Source organism: Podarcis muralis, chromosome 5, assembly GCF_964188315.1.
Source record: "Podarcis muralis chromosome 5, rPodMur119.hap1.1, whole genome shotgun sequence".
Lineage (NCBI taxonomy): Eukaryota > Metazoa > Chordata > Lepidosauria > Squamata > Lacertidae > Podarcis > Podarcis muralis.
The window spans coordinates 55,290,546-55,313,381 of NC_135659.1; the positions used below are offsets into that span (position 1 = coordinate 55,290,546).

Sequence of the window (22,836 nt, forward strand, 5' to 3'; positions counted from 1 at the left end):
CTGCAGAGTTTTGAAAGACCTTAGCCTTTTTGCTAGTTATTACTGCTGATACATCTAGTTATTGCAGTGATTAGTTTGCAGAATAATTAATGGTAATTCTACTGCTCTCTTTTTTTGATCACTAAGAATCAAGTTTTGTGCCTTGTATCCATTAAGCAAATACACATATATCTCCATTCCCTCTAATATCAAGCTCAGGTGGTTGAGTGCCCATCAATTTTGGAAGCAAAATGGAATTAAAGTAGTGGTCTACTTAGGCACACAGAAGTATATAAATCTAATAATATTAATAATACTAATGCTAATATATTTACAAACAGCCCAGCAAAGTTTTGTGAGCTCTTGAGATGTTTGGCATGATTTATCAGAAAATGTATGTGTAAGGTCGGGGGATAAGAATTGACTTACTCAGACCATTAACAGTTTATTGCAGGTATCCTGGAGGAGGGTAAATTAGGGTTAGGTATATGATACTAGGTCAGAAAGTACCAACCGCTCTACACTATACAGTGGTGCCTCGCAAGACGAAATTAATCCGTTCCGCGAGTCTCTTCGTCTTGCGTTTTTTTCATCTTGTGAAGCACGGCTATTAGCGGCTATTAGCAGCTATTAATGGCTTAGCGGCTATTAACGGCTTAGCGGCTTTAAGAAAAAGGAAACAAACTTGCAAGAACTCGCAAGACGTTTCGTCTTGCGAAGCAAGCCCATAGGGAAATTCGTCTTGCGGAACGACTCAAAAAGCGGAAAACCCTTTCGTCTAGCGAGTTTTTCGTCTTGCGAGGCATTCGTCTTGCGGGGCACCACTGTATATGGTTGTTTCAGGAGGGAAAAAAGCATTCTTTCCCCTTTAATCAGAATCACTATACTGTATAGCTATAAAATACAAAAGGGGGAAGTTTTGGGTGGGCTGGAAAAGTAAAAACAAGTTGTGCTTTTTTCTCATCATTAGAGACTCGAGCTCATATAAAGCTTCTGTTTCAGGCTGCTTAGAGCACTACACATAGTGGGTATACACTGATACCCTTGCAAGTCTTCTTGAAACTCCCATAGGGAAGGAGAGCTATCTATAGTCTCTATAATGTACCATTCACCTTCATGGTATAAGTGAGGATGAAGCTGCTCACCTAGCCCCCTGAGCTTGCATTATATGAAGGAATTTCTCATTTGTTATGGCCCAGTACCACCATCCAGTAATTATTTCCAGACTTCATCTTCTAAGTTTATATTGCTTCCTCTCTACAGCTAGCTAGGTCCAGATAAGGAGTTATTGGGGGCACTTATGCATCCCGTGTGTCTTGCAGACCTTTGTAGATCACACTAATATCAGCAACAACAAAATACCAGCGTTTCCCATTTTTGTTCAGATGCACACTGCTTCTGTTAAAACATCCAAATAATTTCTAACTGAATTGTTAGATATGTCACATGTATGTGATCTGATCTGAAGGATGGTGGTTTGCACTTCTCTGTAACTTTACATCATTACATTTTTGATAAAATGTGTGGCACTTGTTCGAGATCTTCAGAAAAATTAACATATCTTTCTACTGTTTTCATCATGCCTTATCCCTACCCTGATTTCAGATCATTTAAGTCTCTGCTCACAATATTTTTGTCAGGGAAAACTTGATTTAGATGCAAAAAAAAAGGAATAAAAAGCAGAAGTGGAGTTTTGTTTGCAACTAAACATTTTTTCCTGGCTCTTGCAACATGTGTTCTGTGGTAAGGCAAGGTGCAGGGCAGTGCCATATTGACAGGGTAAATTAAAAGGGAACTTGTTCTTTAAAACAATGCTTCAGTAGAAGCATACTAAAAATGCCTCATCAATTCCATATTATGATCAGGTACCAAACATAAATGATTGAAAACCAAATCCACACTAGTCCAGAGTCAGTTGAGAAGTGGGAGTGGCTTCCTGCTTCCTGCTAGTGTGGCACTAGCCCTGCTCTAGAATAGAAAATTGATTGTATCAGTGGATCCTTGCAGAAAGGCATTTTGCATCATTTGTATCTGCAGGCGTTTCCACTAATTTAACACAAGTCAGTGGGATGGTGAATTGCAAACCTAATCAACTTCATTTATCAGGCAAGTTTTGCCTAATACTCCACTCCCCTTTTTTAAAAAAGACTTGATACGTATACAAGTACCTATTTTCCATACCAATAAACTTTAGAAAATATTCCACAATTGTCCCAGGTATAGACAGGTGCCCATGACAGTGGCACCAAAGTATGCTGTTGTAACCACATTGGTTGTATGTGTGTTTTAGGATGAGGAGTAGTCTGGCTTTCTGATGGTAAAACTTGGAATGCCAAAAAATCTGCAAAATGTGTACCATAGGCAAAGACATCTGTACCATACCACCTTCAAGTTATCATCACTGTAAAGCTATTGGCTAACATCACCTGATAATTCACTTACTACCAGAGATCCTAGGTATTCAGTGCCTTATTTCTACAAAAAACTTGCTTGGAGACATCCATCATGTGTCTGCTAATGCTGTGACCTGGATACAGCGAGCACTAGCTTCTGAAATGTCACAATGTTCTGTTAAGGTTGAAATATTCGAAGTTACAGGAAGTCATTGCTATATCTTTTGCTGTGAGTCACTAAATGATTGCAAAAATTGTCATTCTTCCTTTATAAATCCAGCTGCAATTCCCAAACTCATCAATACGTTCTTAAAACTCTTCTAATGATTCATTCTAAAACTTGTAAGCACCTTCACCTTTGTTTTTCTGCCTGTTCTTACACAAACTTGTGACTTATTTCTTCTTGGGCACAAAGTTATATTCATTCAGTGAAACAAGATACCTATTAAATCATTTCCATGGGGGGGGGGAATCCTATTTTAGTCTTAATAGGCATATTTAATGCTGTTTTTTTAAACTATTGTTTTTTAGCTCAGCCTTTGATGCTAAAACTGGCCTGCGAGTGGCTGTGAAGAAATTGTCCAGACCATTTCAGTCCATCATTCATGCCAAAAGGACCTACCGTGAACTACGTCTGCTAAAACATATGAAACATGAAAATGTAAGTTTGGGGAGGAAACTAGAAATGTACATTTCATTTGGTTCCAAATCCTAGGTTAGGAGTGAATGCTGGCTTGATAACCATGGTGTACTTGGTACAGATAAAATGGCAGACCGTAGTGTTGGGGTTTTGTTAAAAGAGTAGAGGGGCCAGAGCAAGAATTATTCAAAAGTTCATTCCCAATACCTTCATCTTGACTGAAAGCTGAGAAAATGTAACATGTGTACCATAGTATTTTCAACATACTAGAGCCAGTTGGTTATAAACTGTTTAAGAAGTTTCTTAGTTCTGATTTTGTGGTGGTTAGGTTATCGAGTCCTCTCTATTTCAAATGTTATGAAAACTTTCCTTACTGGTTAAATTCTCTAGTTTTAAAGTTAGCTTAATGAATGTTTATTTCCATGAGTACATATTTTTTTATTTCATTCATTGTTTTGGGTAATGGCTTCCATGTGTTGATTTCAACATTTTCTTACAGAACATATTAACTAGGGGAGACCCTAAACCTTGGGGGAAATAATGAGTCTGTTAATTACACAATTGTAGAATGTGAGAACTGTTGCAAAGTATCTCACAGTCCCAGTTAGTTTCTGAAACACTACAAGAAGGATGTTGCAGAAACATTTCTACCTTTTATGCTGCTGTGAAGATTTTAGTGTTACTATTTCATAGTATGCAGGAATAATATGTGTGCACAGAGTGCAAACTACTTCAGATCTGTTCTCCTGCTTTCTTCCCTTAACCTTAACCATAACCCCAACAAATTATGCAATTATAGTACTAAATAAATCCAACAGCATATACCTTAGGGTGATTTCTAAGTACCTTTTTTGGAAGAGTTGTGTTTCTGTTCATAATATTTCTTCAGACATGCCAGCAGACACCAGAGGTGTGACAAAAGCAGGGTGACTGGCATAGAAAAGCACCTCCTAAACTCCTAAAGCATGAATGAGGAACCTGCAGTCTTTGAGGTTGTTGGACTTCATTCACATCAGCCTCATCCAGGATGGCCAACAGTCAGGAGTGTTGGGCATCCCAAAAACATTTGGAGGACTACAGATTTACCACCCCGATGTAAACCCTTGGTTCACTAGCATTTGGGTAGATTTTTTTATGACAGCACTTAGTGTCAAACCTCGATTGACGAACGTAATCCGTTCCGGAAGACCGTTCAACTTCCGAAATGTTAAACAACCAAGGCACAGCTTCCGATTGGTTGCAACAGCTTCTTGCACTCAAGCAGAAGCCGCTTTGGATGTTTGGGTTCTGAAAAACATTTGAAAACCGAAGCATTTACTTCTGGGCTTGTGGCATTCGGGAGCTGAAATGTTCGAAAATGGAGCCGTTTGAGAATCGAGGTTTGATGGTACTACTTACTGTTCATCTGTTTTAACCACATTGTAACGTTTGGTCCATAATTTTTAATTTTCCTATAAATGTAGGAGAATCCTTAGTTCTTGCATTTCAAACAGGAAGGTACTCTTGCAGCAGTTTTACAATGTAATTACTTGGTTGTGCCTGAGTGTACTATAAAAATAGTCTTTTCACGTATTTGTCCCAAGTTGAAGCTTTCTAACACGACTATGAGTGACAAAGTGTTTGGAGAGGCCAAAGAAGGAGATGGGAGGAGTGAAAATAATTTACCACTGAGGCAGAACATAGGTTAGCAGCCATAGCTTAGGGCAAGAAACTACACATCACAGAAGCCCTAACTGTAGTCTTGACCACAGCTATAATGCCCAAGGCCCTTCTAGTTCTTGAGCCATCTGTGTATTCTGCCTGATCACTTCTTTGTGTTCATAGGGATTAGATTTAGCTGTGTTGGTAATGTTTAGTCAAAAGTCAGATGACAAATACTTTAATGAAATAAATAAGTACATTACAATGTATTTACTTTAAAAGAAAAGTGAGATGTTCAAGAATCCAAATTCTTTGTTGGATACATGAACATGTTGTCAGATAAATTCCAGGACATTTTGTAATCCTTGGGATTTATGCATAGGGTTTATTTGTAAGCACTAATATAGTGTCTGGCTCTCTTTATTTTCCATGTCTTGTGCAAAAATAGCTGCCCTCTAGCACTTGCAAAAAACATCCACTGATCTGTGTGCATTTAGATATATACAGTAGTGATAAGTAGAAATTTCTGCAGTTGAAATAAGTTATCACACTTGGGTTTCAGCTGTGCACATGAATGAAAATATTGTATGCCTCAGAGATGGAGCCTGTATCATAATATGATTACCCTGTATAATAGCTTCACTTTACATCAGCCTTTTGGAAAAAGAAACATGAGTAGAATTAGTCAAGATGCCTGAGCCATGAATTAGCTTTCCTATTTACGATATGTGTATATTTGTGGGATTATTATTCTAGTGTGAAGCATCTGGTAGTCTTCTGGTCACATTTCCCCTACATTTAGTTTAGTTTGTTTGTGAGGGAACAGACCATTTTTGTCAGTGCTGGAGAGGTTTGTACTGATAGCACTACTTGCAAATGTATGTTTTTAAAAACCCTCTTCACCAAATTCTAGTTAATGTGATGTATCCCTACTTAAAGCCTGTTAAAAGAAGGTGAACGTACAAAGTCATATTTCATGGTCTCTGGTTTGAAATTACATGTTACATGTAAACGTGTAATGGAATCCTGAAAGCCCTTTTTAATTAGAAAAATCAGTTTGCTAGGGGGTGATTAAGATCAGATGAGTCACATCTCCCTTCCTCTGCCTTCAGAGTTCCATGATGCATTTGTAAGGGCAGAGGGTAGTCATAGAAAGTAGTGATGGCATGCTTGCCCTCCCATCCCCCTGATTACCCTATACAGGTACCACTGTAGTACTAACTAGCCAGAGAGCTATTTAGCTAGCTGACACTGACTTCTGTACTTGATTTAGTTGAAATACTACCACCAAATTACCTTGACTTGTACCCAGTGGCCACATTCAAATGAGAGATGAACAAGCCTTTTGTCCAAACATGCAGCTACTTTGTTTCGCTAGGTTGTCTTCAGTTAACTATAGATTTCCATTACATCTGAGCTCATAACCTATAGTTAACTGCTTTCGAACAGGGCAGGATATCAAGCCATGCTTTGAAGTTAGAGCTCATATTATGGCTTGTTCTGAAGCTGTTAACCAAGGCCCCCATTTCAGAGCCGTTGAGAAACTATACTTGCACAGTTCCAGATTTGTTTGCTTATACAGCAAAGAGAGGAAAGAAGTTACATGTGCACCCACAAGGTTCATTTATATCTCATTAAGCCGAGATAAGATTTTCTGAACCAACCCAGTGTGTATCACTGCATATTTACATTGGAGGTAGCGCTGAGCTATTTGATATGTTTACACCCCTTGTTTTTGAAAAATAAGTAGGAATGATGCTTTAAAAAAAACAATTGTCGATTCTTTTCATTAAGGAAAATAGTTTACAACGGAAACAGTGATCTGGAGCCAAAGATGAAGCAGGAGGAGTCCATGCATGCAACATGATTCTTTTCTCTGATATTTTTCAACATGCCACATTGCAAGATATTTGAAAGTTTGCCAGATTTAAAGGAACTATTTTGAGTTTGCATCTGTGTAAGGATAAAAGTCTTATTTATGTGCAAGTCCATGTGTTCATGTAGTAGGCACTTTGAATTGGGACAGAGTATATATGTGAGTTGGGAAATGGCAGATAAATGTAGAAAATGTTATTCCTTGTGTGTCTTTTTCCCTTTCTAGGTTATTGGTCTTCTAGATGTGTTCACACCTGCAAAGTCACTAGAAGAATTCAATGATGTGTAGGTAACCCTTCATAGCCTTGATGTTGGAAATAGTTTCCAGCCTTGATGGAAAGTCCTTATCTATAAAGAGCATTAATGTAATAGAATCAGAGGTTTCAATTTAGACAGGACTTTAGATTGCTATTGGACAATGAAATTAGGCATATAGAGGAAGAAATGAATGAAGTCTATCACTTTACTGTGATAGAAGTATGTAGTCACAACCCTTCATTAATTAGCATGGAAGGTAGCTATGGGCTGTTTCACACACTAGATTTTCTTTACTCAGTAGTGGGAGTAAAAAATTATTCAGTCATGTGTGAAAACTGTAAATATCTACTTTGCCATGTTGACATTTGCCAAGAAGTTGACACCTGGCTCCGAACTGAAAAATCTGCTTAATAGTAATACAGTATATTGAACTCACTTTATGTAACTATTTCCCATCATGCCTGTAAATACAGTTCTCTAGCAAACGGCGTTTCCGTGCACTGCTCTGATTTGCCAGAAGCGGCTTAGTCATGCTGGTCACATGACCCAGAAACTGTACGCCGGCTCCCTTGGCCAGTAAAGCAAGATGAGTGCTGCAACCCCAGAGTCGTCCGCGACTAGACCTAACGGTCAGGGGTCCCTTTACCTTTACAACTCTCTAGCACTGTAGCTCAACTCTCAGCTGGTGTGATCTAGAATCCTCAGTGAAGGTCTCCCTCTTTAAAGTCATGCTATCAGTTTGAGGGTGTGTTTTTTTTACTTTACAGTCATACTTCAGCTCTCGAACACCTTGGGAGTCGAATGCTCCGGCTCCCCAATGCCCCCAAACCAGAAGTGAGTGTTCTGGTTTTCAAACATTCTTTTGGAAGCCGAACATTTGACGGGGCTTCCGATTGGCTGCAGGAGCTTCCTGCAGCCAACCAGAAACCATGCTTTGGAAGTTGAACATTTCGGAGGTTGAACGGACTTCTGGAATGGATTCTGTTTGACTTTCGAGGTACAATTGTACTAGGCTCTATGTCTTCTCATGCACAGTGGATCCCAGAACTTGCTGTGTATTACTTAGGTTTCCAATTTCAAATACTCCAATTTCAAACTTTAGGCCATCCAAATTTTGGATCTTAATTCCCCTCCCCCCTCGGTTTTGTGCCTGGAAGGGGAATATATATGAGTTATTCTGCAACTTAACAGTTTTGATTTATTACTGAATCCAGTTCTCAGGCCTAAGCCATTTGAATTAAATGGCACAGTACACAGGATTGCCATGCTTATAGAAGCATAACAAATTTAAATGTTCCATAATTAGGTGCCCTGAGTTACTTTTGGAGATAGATGTTTTAAAGCTTTTTAGTAGCAGAATATTATTGTTGCTTTAAGGTTACCTTATGCAGGTGCAGTTACTGTCCAAAGCAGGAATGGCAAGTGTATCTTAAAAAGGAGGGGGAAGCGTCACACATTGAGGAAGGAGAGTGGGAAATCAAGACTGAGCAAAGTACTTTAGTTATATGGAAGGACTTTTTGGTTTTGGTAGGAAATTGCTCGTTTTAGCAAGGAGGGGAGTAATGTATTAATCATGTGACCATCTTCCGTCACATAGAATGATTGAGCCCTGGTTTCTTTAGTCATTACTTTGTACCAAGGCAGACTCATGGATATTTGCAGTTGTATGATGAGACAAATGACAGATGTCTTAAATAGCTGTTTATAAAACCTGTTGGACTTGTATGTGACAGTTTCAAAGCACATGTTAAGACAGGCTTCCTGTCACAATAAGTCCATGTAGAAGTATTTTATTAATGATGTACACACCTTTTACCATGTTCTTACTCTTGTGGAGAACTGGAAAGACTGAATCAATGCAGAGATCAGCCTAGTTTCATCGTCGTTGAAAGGTAGTAAAATTACTAATTCCAATAGGTCTTTTTCTCTTGGGGCTTCACATTTAAAAATACTTAAAACTAACAACTATTTTGTACTAGGAGCTGGTTCCCATATAGCCTTGCCGTATGGGTGGGGTGGAGAATACATGTAAATTTTTGTGTGAGTAGATCCTGCCAAACATTAGTCTGACTTAGGAAAAAGAGTAGATGGACTGTGTGGTTATACTCTAGGTCCTGTGAGTGGTCAGGGAGAGTGTGCAAATGTGAGACTCATTCCTTGGCCTCAGCCCTCGTAACCTACAAGCTAAGACCTTTCATGAAGCAGGCCCAAAATAAATATAGGAAAAATATGTTAATTGTGAATTTAAATTACAGTGCATCCTTAAGAAGTCTCTTATTATCTATTGGAATTTTAAATAGAATGGATCTTTCTAAACAATGAGAGATGCAGGGTTATACATGAATCTGCAAAAGATAGAACTGTCTTATTGCTTATTGTCTTACATTATGAATACACTCTTTTTTGCATTGCAACACAAGTGTATCGTATATCTCTGTACTAAATGGTTTAGATTCTTTATAATGGCTTCTATCCAATATAGTGCTAAGTACCTGTCACATCAGGATTTCCACTTGTCCACTTGTGCAAAGGGACTTCCCCCATCTTGTCCCTCTGAACACATCTCAAATCTGTTTTGAAGGTTTTCTCAACCCTCTGGAATAGATGGCGAGAGGATGCAGGAGGAGGAGAGGGAGGGAAGTCCCATTGCGCAAGAAGAAATCCTTGTGCTGATGGAAACAACGGAGTTAGATACTGCCCAATGTATTCTCACCATACATTTAAAATTGTATCTGTACCATAGCAGACTACTGGCTGTGAAAAGGTCATACATAAAACCAATGAATTTTCATAAATGCAGTAGGTTGGATCCAGATTTAGTCGTATTTGAAGAAGTTGGTCAGTAACTGATTTCAGTGGAAACTAGGCAGCTAACAGACCAGCCTAAATCCCTGTTCTATCATGGTGGAGGGAATTTTAATGGGACAGAGTTATCCCTCTGCCTGGTTCTACCACCTTTTGCTGTTGGCAGGGAATAGCTGCACCCTGTTGCACCGACCCAAAAGGCAGGTCAGCAGAAGCTGCTGCTACTGCCAGTATACTTTCCAGCAGTAGCCAATGGAAAACTCCCCCGCTAGGGGGTGATTGGGGAATGATCTGTGCTGTACAGGATCTCCTGTGCTGAACACCCTGCTGCCACGTGATGGCAACAGGCCTTATCCAGGCAACTGGGGTGCTGGCACAGCAAAGGGATATATTCCCTTTTTGCCACCTTCTGCTCTAGCTGGCGTGACTGGTAGGACTGTGGAAGTGGTGGTGACTACATGGCACTGTCAAAGCCCACCGCTGCCAGTGATTGATCCCTAACTTAATCTGAACAAAATCCAGTGCTTCTCTATAAATGCTCTGACTCGCTCACCTACAACACATGGAGGTAATACCATTGTGTAATTCATGTTTTTTAGATACCTTGTAACCCATCTTATGGGGGCAGATCTGAACAATATTGTGAAATGTCAGAAGCTCACAGATGACCATGTACAGTTTCTAATCTATCAAATTCTTCGTGGTTTGAAGGTATTTGCATTGACTCTATTACTATTGTATTCTGTATGCAGGTGCCAAATAAAATACATACTTTCTTCCCATTAGAGAGGTCCATAGGCATACTTTGGATTCAGATAAAAACACCATCACATGGTCCTGAATTGGTTGAACTGACCCCCATTATGACAGTCATGAAATATTAGCTGTTCTTTTTGAGAGTCTGAAGAGAGGCAAAGATATCATTACATGCTGCTCTCCTGAATCAGCTCAGACTTGCCTCTTGTATTCTGCTCTCCTCATGTTCAGAGGAACTAAATGTTCTTTCTGTGTGGGAGGAATTTGTTTTATGTGTTATATTCCCTTTGGTGGTGGGGGGAGGCACTGCAAAAAAAAAAAGTTACCTAGAGGGAAAGAAGGGAACGGGATTGTGCTGGAGATACCAAGGCAGAAGCCAATACTTTCTGCTCGGTGGTGCTATCTTGTTTCACCCTTCTGTGTAGGAAAACAAGGAAGGGTGTTGAGAGGCACAGAAAGATAGTGAAAGCTACAGCATTTGCAGCATGATCACAGGCACTTTTGTCACTTTTTCAAGTCTATATTTTCTGACCTGAAGAAGAAATGTGCTCCTAATTGGTTTGTCATATGCAGGTGAGTCTAATCTAGGAAACACACTGCATGCATTAGCTCAGAGAAACAGTTGTGTTGCTTTTGAATAATTAGCACAACCTTACTGGAAATAAGTTATAAATTGTTGTTATTTTTTAAGTAGAAGTTCCTTCCAGAACTTCTAGATGCCCTGTTAAATGTTGTGAACCTTGTGAGGTTACTATCTCGTGAGATTTCTGGGGCACCAGACGGATGCAGACTTTGATTCAGTAGTTTCAAAATGCATCTGTACTTTGCCACAGAATGGGGAAGAACCAAATATGAAGGGATGAAAATATGAACATTGTGCAGGCATTATTCCCTCTTCCTTTCTGGTTGGAAATGACTTTGGTTATCTTCAAAGGAACAAACTTAGAGCAGACATTTCTCAAACGTCATTACAAAACCACTGAATGCTAGATGAGTAAATGTAATACAAGATATAGACTTTCATAAGGCATGGACCTTCATAATGGAAAATAGTGTCTGAACCTAATCTTCAAAATATTTTTATTTTCAGTATATCCATTCAGCTGACATAATACACAGAGTGAGTATTGTTTTTAGTGTAAACTATTCAATGAAAGCAACATCCTGGGAAGTTGTAGCATTAGATCTTTGTATATCAAAGCAGCAGTAAAATTAAGCTAAAAGTTCAATAAAATTGCAATAAATATTTTAGTTAATCCTGGGAGAGAGTGAGTCTAGACAGATTCTGTTCAGGCATAGTTCACTTTACCATGGGGTTGGCTCTAGCCATCACTTTTCTTAACATGTGCCTGCAGAGTACAGAACTGTAATTTGACTTGTTTCATATATTTTATTGGTTGGTTGTTTTTTCAGGGGTGGGATTAATTCTTGTTTATATACATATGGTTGATGCATACTGTTGAAAATATCAGTGAAGTGTGGATTATGGTAGGATTGTATTACAGTTAACAACTGAAGATTGTTTTTGAAAGTTGAGGAATACATTAGATGTTGCCAGTGCTAAATTTCATGGTTGGGACAGCTTTTTTATCATTGCAATGCTGTGACATCAGTATCTCTTTTTTTTCTTTCTTTTAGGATTTAAAACCTAGTAACCTAGCTGTGAATGAGGACTGTGAGCTGAAGGTAAGGTGGGGTTAGTGTACACATAGCTTGTGGGCAGCCTAGTAATCATTTGTTTAATAGGTCAGGACCTGAATATCTTAACAGGAAAATGTAGGCACTAATATAAGCAAGTCTGTCGACCCCTGGACAAATATTTTAGAATTTATGAGTCTTTGTACACTGTTGGCTCAAAAGGTATTTAATAAAAGTTCCACTTTAGTTATTCCATGGTTGTGAATTTGTGGTACTCTTGAACTGCTCTTGTTTGAAATTGGGCACAGTGCGGTTAGGGAGTCACATAAGAGCTGTAAATCCTTGACAAATTTAGTCTTACAAAAGTATGTTTCACCAAACCTATTTCTGGAAGTGTTCAACAACATTTCTTTTCATCCATTTTTTGCATTTTCTGCAATTGTAGCTAATCAGATCAGAAGTCCAGTTTCTCCTTTAAAAATAAATAAATGTACCAGTGCATTACTATCTTCCCTGTTCTGCAGATTCTGGATTTTGGATTGGCACGACACACAGATGATGAGATGACGGGGTATGTAGCAACTAGGTGGTACAGAGCTCCTGAGATCATGCTGAACTGGATGCATTACAATCAAACAGGTACGGTGTCTCATTAATCAAACCATCAGAGATTTGTATAATAAAACTGTATCATATAATTCTGTGCCACAGTGGAATTGCCTCACTCTGTTGTAATATAAGAGACCTAATTTTACAAGCATAATTTGACATCTATATCATTAACGGAACAGGTCTGCATCTGTCAAATTCATATTTATCAAGTTGTCAAATTCATATTTATCAAGAGTACAAATATGTGCTTTTTCTTGTTGTCATACTAAAGCTAAGCATTTTAGGATTAGGTTAACCATTGCAATTGGTTTTATTTAAATCTTTTGGAATACTGGAACAGAGATCTGGCTAGAGGAGTCTGGTTTCTAAATTCATTCTCCTTTTTCCTCAGTTGATATTTGGTCTGTTGGATGTATTATGGCTGAACTGTTGACTGGAAGAACGCTATTCCCTGGTACAGACCGTATCCTTTAAAAACATCTAAAAATGAACTGAAACATTCATTTTCACACACAGCAACATGTAACCCAAGGAAGACTTAGGAAGCAGCTCTGCACTTTGGTGTTGGAATTCTTTCTATGCAGATGGATGCATTTTGAGAACTACTGCCGCATTCTCCAAGAATGCTTTTTGTAGGTGGTTGAAATGCATTATTTCAGTCTGTGGTTTAACATGAGGGTTTCACTTTCTCTGTCTTTGCTTGTTCTTCTCTTTAAAAGCTTTGAAAGTGGCCTTCCACCTTGAAGGGAAAATGTAATTACTTTTTTCAGCATCTCTGAGATCTGTTTTCCAGTTCCAGTAATTCAGGTGTCCCGACAAACTACTTCAATTTTGATACTAAGGTTCTATGAGAAGACCGGTTCTCTCATAATGTTTAGCAACCCCAGAGTAAAGGGATATCTTGACAAGTCAGTGACTTGGCTTGTAAAAGGGAAGACTATATAATCTACAGGTAGATCTGTTAATCTGTTCTTATGTAACTTGTAAATATGACACAAAATAAGGGATTCTGTGTTGGCCCATAAGAAAAATTCCAAAATCCATGTTATGGCAGAATAAAGAGGAAGGGCTATAGCTCTGGGTTGGAGCATCTGCTTCTTACCTTTCTAAAGAGAAAGGCAGTCTTATTAACAAAAGTGTACTTTTTTTTTTTACTTTGCCCCCCACCTGTACGTAACTTTTACCCACCTGAACTTTCTACCTCTGATAATATAAATACTATCTACTTTCTCTTCATTCTTCTCTTACCTGTTCAGGTCACACAAAAAGTAAACCTGTATGGCGTTTCACCTAAAGATAGAAGCAAACCAGGGTTTGTTTTTTGTAGGTTTTTTGTATATAAATTTTGTTTTAAAAAATAAAGATGGGAAATCAGGCATTATCAGCCCATCTGTATACCTTGGTGTGCAACCTGATACCTGCATAGCGCTTACAGAACCTCATTTGAATGTCTGCTGCTCCCTCCGCATTATGCCACAGGATTCTTTATCAAGTGCAGACTCATGGCTTTACCACTAGCTAAATATTCTGTCCCCAGCCCCCCATTTTATCCACACAACAGCCTTAGGCTGAGCAACAGGGACTGGCCCAAGGTCATCCAGTGAGCTTCATGACTGAGTGGGGACTTGAATCTTGGTCTCCAGGTCCTAGTCCAATACTTAAGCCTCTTTAACATGCTGGTGCACACTATAATATAAAAAAGCATTCTGTGCATAATTCAGAAGATGTATTTGGTCCCTAATCTGAAGTCTAAATCATTGACAGGATCCGTGCAACCCTTTAATCAGTTATTAATGGAGAGATTTTGAAAGATAAGAATATCTTGATATTCTGTCCAGTTGCACTGTGTCCACCAAAATATGTTCTATGGGAATGAAACATTTAAAAGTTTCCGGGTTATCCGTCTAAAAGTAATAAATAAATGGATTGAATCCTAGGGAAATAAAAAATATTTTTGCATTTAATTTTCCAACTATTAAATATTTCATGAAGGGGAGTGTGTGATGTTGATCTTTTTGGAAAAAACTAACACATTTATTTTAGGTTTTAGGCTAATATTAGAAGGTGTGAAGATGGTCAAAGTCATTTATTTTATGGTTGTTTTTACCAAACTTTCCCAGAATAGATGAGGCAAATGTGAAAACTATATGATACATTTATAGCCTACATGTTGGATTTTTTCCCTTGTTTTTGTTGTGTTATCCCTTTGCTTTCACTTCTTCCTGTTCACTTCTCCTTTTCCAAGACCCTTACAGTTGTCTTTCTCCTTCTCCTTTTCTGTCTGAGGTATGTAGGGGGAAAAAAGTTTCTTGCCTAAAGAGCAAAATAGACATGTTTTAACTATGTTGGGTGCAATTTTCATTTTTACAATATAAATATTTGTACACTTTTCTCTATTACATGTACATACTCCTCTTTTTGAATGGTCCTAAATGAAGTTGTGTTTGCCTTCCACAAATCTTCACTCCATATGTGGCAGTTATTTAAGGCTAGGGTGGGCAGTGATAACCATTTCTGTCAGCTTCTTAATGGGAATAATGGATATGCATTCAAGGAATAACAACACATTGGCTTACATTATAAGAATTCTGTGAGTACACACAGCATGCAAATTGGTTTAACCAGTGGCAGGAATTTGTAAAGCAAGCTTTTATTGCTCAGCTCTTGGAAATCTGATCTGCAGGAGATAGTGGGTTTGGGGGCTCCATTAGTGGGAGTTGCCAACTTTAACACTTGATGATCAGCAGCTACAGGTAAATGCCCAAACTGTAATTGGTTAATATGCTGCATGTGCAGACTTAACTTCCATAGCTAAATTATGTGTTTGAAAATTACTAGAGGTTTGAGCATAACCAAAGTTGTATTTGGTAGTACTGAGTAAAATCTAATTTGGTTATTGCTGAACAGAGTTCATATTTCTTCTACCCTGACCCCTATTAGGGTGCTCTCCATATTTTGAAATCGTGAATAGGGAATCAGGGGCTGGGCCTCTGTCTTCAAGTAATGTACCTTGATTAACCTATTTGGGACGAGTTGCTTTTAAAAAAATAATAATAATAAATCTTACTAACTGAATTACTACAATGATCTGAAATGACTAATTGGACTGTGATGTAGAATTTGTTATAAACATATTCTAAGTCAGGAAGATTTCTCAAAAAGTAGCCATATCAGAATAACGTGTTCTGGGTACTCTTGGTCTTGAATGCCCACTTGGACCTGGCATCTGGATTTTGCTTTAAACTTGGCTTTTTGCTGTATTCGCTGTTGGTTGTGGTAGCAAACTTTTCCCTTTTCTGTATGGTCAGTATTGGGACTTGCCAGTTCTTGAAATTCATTCTTTTCTGAGACCTGCATGCTTTTCTTTGCTTATGGCTTTCTATTGCACTCTGTTTACTTTTGTTTTGAGTTTACTAACAACTCTTTTTTAGTTAAGTTCACAAATTGTATTGTTGATATATAGATGCAACAATCTTGTAATATTTTAATTGATTCATTGTGTTGGTTAGCTGCTTCCAACTGACTTCTGCTTCTTGCCATAGAAAAGGCTTTGTAGTGAAGTAATTAATGTTTGTCCGTGTACGCAGCAGACACAGTCTGTAAAAAAATAAATAGCACTGACAGCAGAGATATCTGTCATTACATTCAGATATCACTTAACTTTCAAATACTTCAAACAACCAGAAAATGGTTGACTTACCATTATTTAGATGGCACATAGATTCATACTTTTGGTTGTACTATATAGTGTTCCCTTGTTTTAATTTGCAAACTTGAGTTAACTTCTTCTGGCTGAAGGCTGAAGCAAATAGATGAAAACAGGCATCTTCTTTCAAAGATGAGCCTACAATGTGCAGGTTGTGGTCGGAGGCCTCAATTCAAATCCAGCCCAGAATTCACAAAGTAGCTTTTGGGAAGTTACTGCTAGAAAGTAACTTGCTTTAAGGCTTAGTATAACTAAGGTGGGAATTATTTTGCAAATTGAATTTATATCCTGCCATTCCCTAGGATAGCCTTGATGCAGTTTCAAATTCAGGAGATTAGATTTTAATCTTCAGGGGCTGGAAAGTTCTCACTCTCCAATAGCTATGGGATTTCCTATGCAGTCAAAAACTTTTTCTCACTCTCTCCACCATTGGGAGCATTGCTCATGAGCCGCAAGCCTGCTTTCCGATCTTAAGGATAGCAATTTCAGGTGGGGTATAACTTCTAGGGCCCCTAAGGAGTTTGTGACTAAGAGTGGGACTTTTTCAATCAGTTCCCTTCTGTGTTACACTAGCTGTTGTCTGCAAAACTCCCAGAGAGGACAGTGGAGGGAAGCAAGTGTAACTCATTAATATATATATATTAAATGCCCATTAAATACTATGATAAAATGTCCAGATGGGTTTTGCTGACAGGGTCTCCAATTGTAATAAAAGTCACTGATTTCACAAAAAAGATTAGGACTGAGTGTAAATAGGGTTGACCGCCAACTTCTACAAAGTAGAAGTGTTGACAGCACCTGAAGTAGCCAGCATCCTAGAAAGCATTTACCAACCTTTACCAACCTGGTGCCCTCCAGATGTTTTGGATTAAATTTCCCACCATCTCCTGACCATTGGCTGGGCAGGCTGGGGTTGATAGAGTTGGGAGTCCACTAGGTTGAGGTAAATTGGTTTTGTGCACTATTAAAATTAGCCTCAAAGTTGCTACTTTACTCAAGCTTTAAAAGTTAAGTGACAGCAATTTCTACTTACAGGTAGGTAGCCGTGTTGGTCTGCCGTAGTCGAAACAAAAATAAAAAAAAATAAGTAAAATAAATAAAATTCCTTCCAGTAACACCTTAGAGACCAACTAGGTTAGTTATTGGTATCTGAAGAAGTGTGCATGCTCACAAAAGCTCATACCAATAACTAACTTAGTTGGTCTCTAAGGTGCTACTGGAAGGAATTTTTTAATTTAATTTATTTTATTTTGTTTCGAGCAATTTCTACTTTCACTATCACCAGTGCATGCTAGTCTTTTACCATACTGCTTCTGCCACTAAATCTTAACTATTACTAATGACTGGGAGTATAGGTCTAACCTAAAATAATCACAGAGAGCATCAATTATACCTGTTAATCACCATTGTATTCTGATTGCAAAATGTGCATGTTTGCCACTGTTGGATGGTAGCTTGGAATGGTGGACAAGCCTTAGTAGAGCAATTAGAATATAGAGCGCAGAGCAGAGCAAAAAAAGCACTTTAACCTTAGAACCTCAACAAAGCTGTTTTCAGTTTCAGTTCCTTTGGGCAGAAGCTTGGTTATATTTTCTCTTCTAAGGGTAGAAAGATTTAGACTGTAAAGCTATAGTTCTAAAGATTCTAGGTGCACTCATTCTATTCTTAATTAGGAATTGCCTCATCCCTTCCATGAAAAGGAAAATTGCAACTTGTGAAAGAGGAACCACATTAGGTAAATTCAACCTTGCAACAATTGATCACTCACATAAGCAGTTGTCTCCATATGTTAGCTGCTTGCAGAAACAAATGTGGCTAAATGTGTCCACATTTCTTGAACAGATTTGGGTGTAGGATTTTCATCAGGTGGCTATTTAAATGATATGTGTCTTCTACATTAGATGTGTGCTAATATTACTTATTATTATTATTTATTATTATTTTGATTGAGACATTTGGTTTTCTTTTTTCCCCTTTAGTTTTATTCGGCTGCTGCTGTGATTTTTTTCCTCCCATTTTATTTGTCCCAGCATTTTCCTTTATGGTCCATCGTTAGATATTGATCAGTTGAAGCTCATTTTGAGACTCGTTGGAACACCAGGGCCTGAGCTTTTGAAGAAAATATCTTCAGAGTCTGTGAGTTTAAAGCTTGACTGTAATGCCTTGCCTTTTTGGATTTTGTGTTTTCCCTTTTGCTTTGCTTGCTTGTAGACTGCATCTATCTCCTTCCTGGTTAGTTTTGTCTTAAGCTTGTTCCTTAGACACATCTTATTTTCCTTGGACACATCTTGAATCCTCCCCTCTCTGCCTCTGTACTAGTCTTCATGTCCCATCTTACCTTCTTCTATTTTCTGTCTGTAGGCTATACTAAGCTTAGCTGAACACTGTGTACTTCATTGCACACTCTTGTTAAACGCTGTTAGCCACATGCTGCTACCAATATCCCATATATATCACATCTCCTAATGGATAGTGCTTTCTTTAACTTGGATTTTGGGACTTGCTTTGAGTGCTCTTTCACAAACTGTTTCAAGAAGGGGGAAATGTTTAGGAACAAGTATGAGCATGAATCATGTTAAAAGCCACACAGTAAATTCCTGTTGCCACTAGTGCAAACAGCTTGTTGTTGGATCACAACATTGACCTCAGCCCTAAAAGTGCTCAGTCATAAAGGTGATATGCATGGAAGTAATGATACAGCTGGGGTTTCCCCTCCATAAGTAGGATTGTTCTGCATTCATGGGATGATAGCTAATCTACATTCTACACTTCAACATAGGGAGCAGCTGGGTGTTGCAGCTTACCAGAATAGCAATGAAAGTTGGGAAGGCGCCCCTGTGCGAGTGCAGGTTTGGCTTCACCAGTGTGCCTCTGCAATCCTGTCACCACTGCTGCCTGGTCCTCCCCTATCCCTGCAGTGTCCTAGTAAGCAGCAGCAATGCCAACTCAGTAGGGTAGCACTGTAGCCTACTCTCATCACACTGGTCACTGCTACTTACACATAGATGATTTTGTTGTATAAAATATTTTGATTAGAAACTCATTTAAAATAGATCTACAAGAACCCTAATTTAGATTAGGCTTACTGAAGAGATTGAAACGTGTTCGGAAATAAGAGGGGAAATGAGCTGAAAGGAAACCACAGATTCAACATATCCATATTTGTTTACTAAATACATGTTTGCCGGTTTAGCCATAAAGCAGTGGTGGAGAGCCTGCATGGTGTAGTGGTTAAGAGCAGTGGACTTGTAATCTGGTGAACCGGGTTCACTTCCCCACTCCTCCACGTCCAGCTGCTGGGTGACCTTGGGCTAGTCACACTTCTCTGAAGTCTCTCAGCCTCACTCACCTCAGAGTGTTTGTTGTGGGGAAGGAAGGGAAAGGAGATTGTTAGCCGCTTTGAGACTCCTTACGGGGAGTGAAAGGCAGGATATCAAGTCCAAACTCCTCCTCCTCCTCCTCCTCCTCCTCTTCCTCCTCTTCTTCTTCTTCTTCTTCTTCTTCTTCTATCATCACTAAATGGAGTGTGAGGAGGATGGGCCTATGAAACCTGAACCCCTACCCTGCCTTACCCCCTTAAGGTCTGCTGCTTGAAGAATTGATGCTGGAACAGGGAGATGGGGAATTAAAGCAGAAGTTTTCACGTAGGTAGGGCAGGGAAAGGGGTTGTTCCCACCAATCACACCACCCTTCTTCATAGGCTAACCAACAAGCAGGTATTTAACAAACACAGCTGTTGAGCCCCCAGTAGTTTTCTGGAATTAGGCTGATGGTACTTGAAAAATACTTAAAAGTTATAAAAATAAAAAGGATTCTTCCTTCTGTGAAGTGCTGTGAATAGATGAAGTAGATAAGAAAGACAATGATGCTTATAGTCCTACTTTTTCACCTTTTGTACATCTTGGTTTTTGCTTCAGGAGGACCGAGTAATCAGCAGTTGGGTCATACTGCAAGAATTTAATGGAACATTTTTTCTGGGTTAAGGAAATAACTGGCTCCTCAGAATGAGCATATATTGACAGATGGATTTTTATTGTTTCTATAGTGCCATCTGTGCATATTGCATTTTACAAAGAACATGTTTGATAGGACCCAACCCCAAAGCATGTGTTCTTAGAAGAACAAATCATGTGTTCTTACCTGTGCTGTATATCCATTGAAGAGAGTACTGAAAAGTCTAGCCCATCCCTTTATAGCCTTCTAAATAAGGGTCTGCTTTGGAGTAATGGGATTTTAAATGGCTGCATCTGCTCATAACTTTCTGCTTTGCAGTATCAGTATCTACATGTGTTCACAGCCAACTTGGCCCAGATCTTATCCAGAAAACAATGCTGAGTGAAAAATTCAGAATTAGATGACAATGCATACTGCAATACAGCAGCTTGTCACCTTAAGCATCTTCATACAGTTATTTGAGATGAAGTAGCAGATGAAGATTCTTCTTAGGTCATACCGGATGGTTGTCTGGAACACCCTTGCTATGAAACATGGATCAGATGCAGTCTTGACTGGATGTGTGTTAAGTAGCAAAAAGTATGTAAACTGTTTTGATGAAATGTAGGAATGATTGCCAGGAGGTAAGTAAAGGTATAAAATGGCAGCATTGAAAAGCAGGGCATTTGAAGTTAGAGAGTGATTTTAACTCCCTCTGTGTGCCCCAAACTTGAGCTGTGTATCTTTTTAGAGCAGGGAGGAGCAGCTTTTTTGTTCATATACTTGCTGTGTATGAGCCCTTTCGTTGACTGGGTGGGGGATAGAGAAGAGCCATGCTGCTCTTCTGTGTTTGAGGGTATGAGAGGGGTAATAAGAGATGGTGCCATTGTAGTTGAAGCAGATTGGTCTCCTGCTTACCCCACCCATCTTACTTGCAGGTTGGGGGTTGTAACCATAAGATATCAGATCTGAATAGAATGTAAATCAAACTGCCTTGACAAACACATAGCCTTTGCCTTTCTTTACTGATGTGGAAGTTGGTAATATTCAGGCTAACACATTCAGTATTCCCGGGACCGGTTTCCATTGGTTGTCTAATTTAAGGGAGATAATAGAATCTCTAAAACTTCCAGTCTGTAGTAATCTCCATATATGCATACCCTTTATACCTGTCTGAAACATATAAAGGCCTGAAAGTAGGCCCATTGTCCAGCCAGTTTGGAGCCTGTAGTTTAATTAAAAATCCTACAGTGGAGGAAGAACTGTGGAGGATTCCTCCCTCCCAACTTGGCATGAATTCCAATAAATAAGAATTTTTTTGCTTTTGTAGACAAAGTAGCAATGTCAAATAGTATCAAATAGCAATATTATCTAAATAGGGAAATTAACTAGATTTTTAAAGTTGTGAAAACTTTTTAGGCTAGAAAATTATTTCAGTAAAAGGACTTCATTTGGTTCTGCAAATAATTAGAGCATAGCTGGACAACATACTTGAAAAAAATCCTTGTCCTCTGTCCTCCCCATATATCATATGCAGTTGAACAAAATTAAATGCTGTATAAAGAAATGTGCTACATGAAGCTTAACCTGACTACTATGCACTACTATTCACTGTACAGATGTTTATTTTGCCATAGTTGCCATTAAATTGGCTTTCTCTTGATCACTGACACCTAACATTTTTGTGCAATGCGAACAGCATTCTAACATTGCATATTTCTCTATTAGCATTCATATATTAGCTTGTGCAGCAAAAGAGTGAAATCTAAGCTTTGTAAAGCCAGATAGAATAAAATAGTATATAGCAGCCATCAATTGGCTCACCTCCTTGTTCAAGGTGACTTCTGTTTCTAAAAGGGACCAGCACCCAGCTTAAGGCTGCCAATTGATTATTATAAACAGTGAGCAAGCATCTGGCTTTACCGAAAGATTATTAACTGTTTTCTGATTTTACTTTCTGGTCCGCTTTCCTGTAATACAAAGATGGTGTGACACACAGAGTGGTAATTGCCTGTAGTGTGCAGACTAGATGCCTTTTGCGTAATTGTCTTGATTGTATGTTCACACTGATGCTGAAATATTAACAAAGCCCTTGACTAGGCACCTAAGATATTAACCAGCTTCAGCAGATAATGCGTCTGACGGGGACACCCCCTGCATATCTCATTAACAGGATGCCCAGCCATGAGGTGAGGTGTGGCAGGGTGTGCATAGTGGTCTGCAGTTCAAAACATTTCTTTATTCATTTATCTTTAGCCCATCTTCCAGGGCATAGTCCTACTAACGCTGCTCACAAAACTGAAACAGCATAGAACACTTAAATACATTATCACAACTCTGTCTCCCAGTCTAAAACCAACAGTGTTTAAAAACCCCAGCACACTGCACTTAAACAGAAGATAGACCTGAACAGTTCAGAATCTACTTTAAGGCAAATATAATTGGGTCTCATGAATTCATAGAGGTGGGGCTACTACAACAGAAGTCTGTCTCTGCCAGAGGACTAGCGATTAAGGCTCTTAAGGCCCAGGCAGGCCCATATGGGTGCTGGCAGTCCATCAGAGAACCTGCTGCCAAACACTTTAGGTCTTTAAAGGCTA

General features: G+C 38.8%; 1 protein-coding gene across 2 annotated transcripts in view; it reads left to right on the forward strand.

Moving 5' to 3' along the window:
- MAPK14 (mitogen-activated protein kinase 14) overlaps positions 1-22,836 on the forward strand; it is a 31,166-nt gene that overhangs the window by 2,389 nt on the left and 5,941 nt on the right. The window contains exons 2-9 of one of the 2 annotated variants that reach the window (XM_028733976.2): positions 2,904-3,033; positions 6,755-6,813; positions 10,191-10,302; positions 11,438-11,467; positions 11,986-12,033; positions 12,510-12,624; positions 12,989-13,060; positions 18,360-18,439. In XM_028733976.2, the coding sequence (XP_028589809.1) occupies positions 2,904-3,033; positions 6,755-6,813; positions 10,191-10,302; positions 11,438-11,467; positions 11,986-12,033; positions 12,510-12,624; positions 12,989-13,060; positions 18,360-18,439 (646 nt within the window). Of the gene's footprint in view, positions 1-2,903; positions 3,034-6,754; positions 6,814-10,190; positions 10,303-11,437; positions 11,468-11,985; positions 12,034-12,509; positions 12,625-12,988; positions 13,061-18,359; positions 18,440-22,345; positions 22,426-22,836 lie in introns of both variants that reach the window. The other variant, XM_028733975.2, reaches the window with a different exon arrangement.